The sequence below is a fragment of the Scyliorhinus torazame genome, chromosome 2 (assembly GCF_047496885.1).
Source record: "Scyliorhinus torazame isolate Kashiwa2021f chromosome 2, sScyTor2.1, whole genome shotgun sequence".
Lineage (NCBI taxonomy): Eukaryota > Metazoa > Chordata > Chondrichthyes > Carcharhiniformes > Scyliorhinidae > Scyliorhinus > Scyliorhinus torazame.
The window spans coordinates 12,569,290-12,577,777 of NC_092708.1; the positions used below are offsets into that span (position 1 = coordinate 12,569,290).

Below are 8,488 nucleotides of genomic sequence, written 5' to 3' on the forward strand. Positions count from 1 at the left end.
TGTGAGGGTCCTTTAGAGGGGAGCGGAGATTTCCCAGAACGGGTCCATGGATGAGGGATTTTGGCCACCAGGTTGGGTTGGAGCATCGATGATTTCAAAAGGGAATTGAATGGGCATTTGACGGAAATAAGGCAATTGAGCAATTTCTTATTGTCCAAAAATTTAAATTAGCTGCCAGAAATTAGTCAGGCAACAGATCCTGGCTGCTAAATATCCCGACATGTATTCTTACAACTTAAATGCTTTTCATTGACTCCATTGCAGAGACACCACTCCAGCCACTGGAACCATCACTCGAGTCGTTAGCTCACCGGCCAGCCAAAAGTCACCCTTCGTGAGGACGTTTTCAAAAATCGGTAAAAATAAAATGTTTTACCCGAGTTTTCAAATGTGTTTAAAAAATTTTTTTTAAAAATATATTTATTGATGGGATGTGGGTGTCGCTCTGGGCCAGCATTTATTGTCCCTCCCTACTTGACCCTGGACTGACAGAAGGCTTCATAATGAAGCGATTGAAAACAAGTTGGTGTCGGGAAAACCTTTCCACTCTCGTGTGGCCGGGGGGAGGCCGAAAATCATTTAGAAAAACTATCGCCGATATTCCAGATTATTAAAAAGGGCAAGGAGCGATAATTTACTAGGGTGGTGCTGGAATTGACGTTGTTCCCATTGGGAAAGAGCTCGGGAGGATATGGATAGGGTACGTGTAGAAAAGGGGCGGGATTCTATGTTCTGCCAGCCCCCTTTCCCGGCACAGCGCCCCCCCCCCCCCCCCACCGCCGGCAGAGGGATCGTCCATTCCCCCCCAGCCGGCCAATGGGGTTCCCCATTGAGGCCTCCCCCAGGCTGTCGAATAACCCACCGGCGTGGGTGCGCTGCCGGCGAAAGCGGAGGATCCGGCTGACGGAGAATCCCGCAGAAGATGTTTCCACTTGTGAGAGGGGAGTCGAACTAAAGGCCACCATATAATGTGGAGAGAGTTGCTGATAAACCCAATCCCAGAGAGTGGTGAGAATGTGGAACGTGCTCCCACAGGGAGTGGTTGAGGTGAACAGGAGGTATAGGAGGGAACCAGGGCAACCTCTCAATCTATCCAATCCCTGTCCTCCGTGTAAATCCTGAGCTTGAGATCAGTGAAATGATTTCCATCACACCCAGACCCCCTCCAGGGGAGAGTAGAGGGATTGGGCTGAGCAATAGGGGAGAGATTCCCTTTTAATGTAATCATTGGCATTTACGAGAATGAGGTGCTGAGGGTGCTGACAGGCTGGATGCTTTCCCTTCGTTGGGGAATCTCGAACTAGGGGGCACAGTTTCAGAATAAAGCTTCCCCCTTTGAAGATGGCGATCAGGAGGAATTTCTTCTCCTGGGGGGGGCAGTGGAGGCTTTGGGTCACTCGATATATTCAAGGATGAGTTAGACAGAGTTTTGACTGCGAAGGGGGTCAAGAGTTACCATAGATTATCATAGAATTTACAGTGCAGAAGGAGGCCATTCGGCCCATCGAGTCTGCACCGGCTCTTGGAAAGAGCACCCTACCCAAGGTCAACACCTCCACCCAACACTAAGGGCAATTTTGGACACGGAAGGGCAATTTAGAATGGCCAATCCACCTAACCTGCACATCTTTGGACTGTGGGAGGAAACCGGAGCACCCGGAGGAAACCCACGCACACACGGGGAGGATGTGCAGACTCCGCACAGACAGTGACCCAAGCCGGGAATCGAACCTGGGACCCTGGAGCTGTGAAGCGATTGTGCTAACCACTGTGCTACCGTGCTGCTCTATGGGGGTCAGACAGGAAAGTGGAGTGAAGGTCACAACCAGATCAGCTGTGTTCTTATTGAATGGAGGAGCAGCTCGATGGGCTGAATGGCCTACTTCTGCTCCTGTCTCTTGTAATCTTATGACCTTCAATATTTAGAATAATCACCATTTCAACTGATTTCTGGTGATACCAGGACCGACCGTAAAGAAACTCAATGTCCCGTCAAACAAACTTGGAGCTGACATGTTCCTATAATTTATATAAACATCAAGTGAGTTCACTTCCCATCAGCGGCAAACCCACAATGCAACAATTATGGGCGCGATTCAGTGACCTAGTTGCGCTCGAGCGATAGCGCGATGAGGCTGGTGAATAGCGGGAGAGGCCAAAAACATGATCCGCGCCGGGCAGCAAACCGTTTGCGATGCAACGGGCCCGCTCCCGTAGGCGCATTCAGGATCCCGCCGGAGCGTAGCGAGAAACCAATTATCACCACTTATGCCCCATTTCCCCACAATTAACGGGAGCCACCCCTCATTCAGCGGCCCTCCCCGTCAAGTGGTCACGCTGGAGCCGATTAGTATTCCTTTAAATGTGAACCTGGCGGAGGGTCTTCTGGGGGGACCCGAGGAGGTGAGTAGTCATCTTCGCTCACAGGCAATGAGCCGGGGGGCAATGGGCTGTCTGCCCATGTACTTGGAAGGAGGTGGGGGGCACGGGGGGAGAATGTTGCCGTGGTTGGAGGTGGGCCGCCATGGGGGGCTGGAGTTATCGGGCTTGGGGAGGAGGGGTGTGTGGAATGGACCTACCTCGTATTAAGTTGATCTTTTCTCTACACCTTGCTATAACTGTAACACTATATTCTGCAGTCTCCCCTTCCTTCCCTATGTACGGTACGCATTGTTTGTACGGCATGCAAGAAACAATACTTTTCACTGTATACATGTGACAATAATAAATAAATCAAATCAAAAAGCTGGGTCCCAGCTGGGTCCTGGGATCCCGCAGCCCTCCGACTGCAGTCTCGCCTGGGGGGCTTCCTGCCTCCACCTGATGTCCATCAGCAGCAGCGTGGAGCTCACCAGAGTGCCCCAGCAGCCTGACCACTGACGTTTCCCACCGAGGTGCGTGTACCTGCGCTGGTGGAGGGTGGGGGTGCCAGCTGTGACACCTCAATCGTGGCATCCTCGGAGCTCTCCTCCCCGGGACGGCACTGCCGGCTGGAGGGCGGGAGAATGGACATGTGGTCAGCGGGAGGGGTGGGTCAGTCAGTGAGGCTACTCACGTTTTGACACCGGGTGGAGCCCGGTGGTTCCTCGCTTCCGCCAGCCTCCCCGTTGGTGACTTCTCGTCCTTGCCCGACCCCGTCACTGCCAAGGCATTCTCCTCGAGGTTGGTGAGGATCCTGATGTCCGGCACCTCGCCGCCAGTCTGGGCCCTCTCCCGACGGTTGTGGGCCAGCTTCTCCTGCGGGGACACCGAGAGGGCATCATTAGCCGCACGGGTGGTTCACTGCGGGGGGCGGGGAAGAGAGGGTTGGGGGGCTGTTCGTGTGGAGGTGGATGGGTCTTCGGGGGGGGGTGGCCAACTCACAGGTTGGGTCGTTAACCGGCTTGCGGCACTGTGTGCCGTCCTGGTCACACTTCCCGAACTGATGGCCGCTGCCACTTCATCCCAGGTGGCACTGGGTCCCCTGTGGCTCACCCTCTGGGAGCCTCGGAGGCGGCGGGGGGGGGGGAGGGGGGGGGGGGGGGGTTGGAAGACGACATCCCTCCTGGCCTCCACCGCATCTAGGAGCCTCGCCAGGTCCACCCGCCCAAACCTGGGGGGCAGGCGTCTCGGCGCCGTGGCTGTGCCAGTGCTGCCCGACCTTGTTAGCAGGGGGGGATTGGCGAGCGCGGTCCCGGCGAATCAGCTGGCGCGCCTTCATTTGCGGCGTGAAGCCATCGTTAAGTGAACTGATTAATGCAGCCCATATAAAGCTAGTGATTCGAAACAAACCTGTTGGACTTTAACCTGGTGTTGTAAGACTTCTTACGATTAATGTTGAATAGCGTTGCCGGCCTCGCTGGTCCGAGCGCCGGGAAGCTCGCGTCAGTTCCCGCTAATAGACTGTGGTATGGGGAGCACATGGCCCACTCTGCAGGTGTGGTACAGCAGAAATGGAAAATAATTTTTTTAAGCAAAACTATGTTTATTTTATGAACTCCGTTAACCTTTTTAAAACATACAGTGAACATCTTGGCAACCATTAATTCAAATACAACCCCCCCCCCCCCCCGCCCCCCAAAGAATACAACACACTAAGTAATCCTTAAACTTTCCTTTTAACATCCATAAGACAAAAAACCTTTTTACAGAAGCACATCAGGTTTAAATTCTCTACTGAGAGCAGTTATCACTCTGAATTCACCAAATGATCGAGAGATAGTCTTTAGGAGGCAGAGAGATCAAGATGACACCTTCTGTGGCTGGCTTCAGCTCCAACACTGAAACAAATCTAAAAAAACACAGACACACCCAAGCTTTTCCTCCGAGCGAAACGAAAAAGCAGAGCCAGAGCTCAGCTCTGACACCACTGCAGCCGCTTGAGCAGACAAACATTTCTTAAAGTAGCAATCCCATGACACCGCTCGCCACCACATTTACAAATCGTTCCGCAGAATCGCGCCCGATGCATTTGTTGTTCAATCATCAGAAATAATCCCCGTCAGTTAATCTGATCCTGCCGAGGGTGACCCCCCCCCCCACCACCGGTTCCCCCACAGCGAAAACTCCATTGACAGCAGCAGAATCGGAAGTTCCCGCCACGAGTCAACAGCGCAACACCACCACTGCCACAAAACAGGCCGGGGGGGAGGTGGGGAAATCCCGCGGGGGGGGGGGGGGGTTAATCCCACTTGAGGGATGTAATGATGAGAGATAAAGAAACTTGTAACATCAATAAAGAAACTGATGATTTAACTGGATTCCTGAAGAAACAACTCTTTTAATGAGCAAAATTCTGTTGTTTTTTTTCAGCCTTTTAAGTTCACTCTGCTCCTGCCATTGCTGGGAAAAGGATGGAAATAGGAATCTAACAATCAAGCAGACCATAACTGACCTCTTCACACATCAACACACTCCCTCCAGATCATCACTGCAAATAAACAGCAGACCTGAACTGGAGACTACAAGGCACTAAGTTTCAATTGTCTTTCACTAAAAGATTTAATGTTGAATAAACTGTGCTTATGCTGAATGTAACATGTGGCTGATCACCCACTATTATAACTTTTCTTGCCTCTTTTATTTAACCCTACTCTGCTGGTTCTCTGAACTCTGCCCTCCATCACTCCCAATCCACAATCACCTCATCCCACACTCTTCCCCCTGATCTCACAACCTCACACACCCTCTCCCTCGTCTCTCACACGCGCACACTCTCTCTCTCATCCCACACTCTCTCTCCCTCAACATCAGAGAGTCGTGAACACCGCCCAGTCCATCACACGAACCTGCCTCCCATCCATTGACTCCATCTACACTTCCCGCTGCCTGGGGAAAGCGGGCAGCATAATCAAAGACCCCTCCCACCCGGCTTACTCACTCTTCCAACTCCTTCCATCGGGCAGGAGATACAGAAGTCTGAGAACACGCACGAACAGACTCAAAAACAGCTTCTTCCCCACTGTTACCAGACTCCTAAATGACCCTCTTATGGACTGACCTCATTAACACTACACCCTGTATGCTTCATCCGATGCCAGTGCTTATTGTAATTACATTGTATATGTTGTGTTGCCCTATTATGTATTTTCTTTTATTCCCTTTTCTTCTCATGTACTTAATGATCTGTTGAGCTGCTCGCAGAAAAATACTTTTCACTGTACCTCGGTACACGTGACAATAAACAAATCCAATCCAATCTCCAACCTCACACACCCTCTCCCTCGTCCCACACATTCACACTCTCTCTCTCTCCCTCTCTCGCTCTCTATCCGTCAGCTCACACACTCTCTCTCTCTCTCTCTCTCTCTCTCTCTCCGTCATATTGAAGCCATGACCCAAAATTTCAGACCCACTTTAAAATCGTTGTTAACTCGAGCCTCAAACTGAGGAACTCCTCCCCTCAATCCTACCCTGCCTCCACTGCTCTGTATCAATGCAAGCTCTGTGTCATCATTTGGATATTATGTTATTTCCCTCAGTTTTTATAGGTATTTAATCCAGACTTTTTGGCTGTCCTTCCCTCTGGGCCTCAGTCCTCATTTACAATTTTTAAAAGTATTTTATGGTAAAAGTTTGAGGGGGGGGGAGAATATTTATAAATGTTTGGTGGGTATTGTGTAATAAAGAATTTGACAAAGCTCAATGAATGATCAAAGTTAATGTTCGCATTGTAAAGACAGCAGCTGTCCGTCCCAATCTGACCACGACCGGCCATCCACAGACCGGCCCACTAACCCCCCCCCTCCACCCCCAGGGGTCCAAGCTGCTACAGAAACAAACACTCTGGAGGTATGAGCAGTAATAGTAGAAACCGGTTTCATTCCATCGCACAGCTATCCAGGAATTCCGCTGCCTGCCCGTTCCATTTGTTGGAAAGATTTACAAGTTGAGATTTGACCATTCGCAACGTGCCTCCCTCGGCCACGAGGTTTTTTTTTGTGGGGGGGGGGTTACTCAAACAAAAGGGGCGTGACCTTCCGGCCTCGTTATACACTCGCTCGAGCGAAACCAGGCCGGTGAATAGCGGGAGAGGCCAAAACCAATTATCACCACTTCGCCCCATTTCCATACAGTTACCGGGAGCCACCCCACATCCAACGGCCTCCCGACATTCAGCGGCCTCCCCAGCGAGTGCTCACGCTGGAGCCGATTAGTTCTCCTTTTGTAAAACGTGAACCTGGCGGAAGTGCTTCTGTGGGGAGCCGAGGCAGTGGGTAGCCATGTTTGCTCACAGGCAAAGAGCTCGGGGCGCTGGGTTTGACACCCCATTGCTTGGGGAGGGGGGGGGGGTTGAGGGACCCTACGCAGGGGTGAGCCGCCGTGAGGGGGGGCCAAATGCTCACGGGCACCGCCATGCCAACCCTAGATCGTGTGTACGCATTCCTGGGGCCAACCCTTGCTCCTGCCCATCTGTCCCAACGACCACCCATAGCCCCACCGACCGCTGAGGCCTCCGGCCGAGCGGCTGAAGACTATCGCTAACAGGAAATTGGCAATCGTGGTCAAGTGAGCACTTCACGCAACCCAAGTGGATTCCCGTGGGTGGGCGGGCCAGGCAGCATATGGGAGTCATTGTCTACCATCCCAAACACACCTTGATGCCTGAACACTGTGGGAGGAAACACCACACACACAGCAGCCGACATCCGAACACCCAGGGGATGGGACACAGCTCCGGGGACATGTCCACGGCCGGAGGGGGGGGTGGGTGTCACGGGGAGCGGGAGATGCCTGGAGAGATGGGCCAAGGGTTCAGAGGTCAGCCTGCATTGTGGAAGAAAGTGACAGGCATCATACTGGTTGTGAACAAGGATGTTTACTGTACAATTCCCCACTCTCCTGATAACACTCTTTATTGGCACAAGCAGGCTTACATTAACACTGCAATGAAGTTACTGTGAAAAGCCCCTAGTCGCCACATTCTGGCGCCTGTTCGGGTACACAGAGGGAGAATTCAGAATGTCCAATTCACCCAACAGCACGTCTTTCGGGACTTGTGGGAGGAAACCGGAGCACCCGGAGGAAACCCACGCAGACACGGGGAGAACGTGCAGACTCCGCACAGACAGTGACCCAAGCCGGGAATCGAACCTGGGACCCTGGAGTTGTGAAGCAACAGTGCTAACCACTGCGCTACCGTACCGCCCTGATGCTACCACCCCCACCCTCCCAACCCCCACCCCTCTCATCATCCCCCCCCCCCCCCCTCCCCCCTCCACCAACCCCTCCAACCCACCCCCCCTCCTGGTGCCCTCAATGTGCTTGGCCCTCCGAGCTCTACCACTACGCCGAGGTGTCTCCCCAGGACGCACCACATCCTGTGGCCATTGATGCCCCTGGCGGGCGTCCTCTGTGGGCCCTGGGGCTGGAGGGCCGCGGCTCACTTGTCGACGACACCGGCACAGCCTTGCCGCCTTGGCCCCTGCGCTGAATGTGAGACGCGGCCTCATCAGAGGGGTGGAACTCGGGGAAGCTGGTGGCCACTGTCGCCATTCCATTGGACAGGTCCAGGTTGGCACTCAGCTCGGTGTCCGTAAGGCCGTGGGGTTCACCTCGGGATGGAGAGGCAGCTGGTTCGAGCCCCGGCTGCCCCTGCATCGTCTGTCTCTGCCAGCCTTGGCGGCTCCTCATGGTCTGCACCATTGTGTCGACGCCCTCGGCGATGCCCCTCATTGACCGGGCCATGCTTTGCAGCACCTCAACCATGCCCCACCTGTGACTGGGAAAAGCTCCACAGCGTCTCGGCCGTTCCCATCTGAGAGCGGGACATGTCCCGCACAACCTCCTCAAGGTCAGCCTGGTACTGGGTCACATCCCCCAGTGCGGCAGACATACTGCCGAGACCCTCAGCCATGGCCGTCACCGACTGCACAACGCCTTGACTAATGGTGCCAACGTCGCGCACCAGGGTCTCCACTGTGGTCGCCACCCTGGCAGCGTTGGCCTCGGTGCCACTCACTGCCGGCGTCATCTCCTGTGCCCGTAGCCTCTGGGACTCCTCCAATCG

At 53.7% G+C, this 8,488-nt stretch overlaps 1 protein-coding gene across 1 annotated transcript in view; it reads left to right on the top strand.

Annotated features, from left to right (window-relative positions):
* The window catches only part of LOC140386058 (keratin, type II cytoskeletal 8-like), a 33,580-nt gene extending 27,456 nt beyond the window's left edge, over window positions 1-6,124 (top strand). Inside the window, exons 7-8 of the mRNA XM_072468647.1 lie at window positions 265-356; window positions 4,792-6,124. Coding sequence (XP_072324748.1) covers window positions 265-356; window positions 4,792-4,799 — 100 coding nt within the window. The 3' untranslated portion in view covers window positions 4,800-6,124. The remainder of the gene's footprint in view (window positions 1-264; window positions 357-4,791) is intronic.
* Window positions 6,125-8,488: the final 2,364 nt, after the last annotated feature.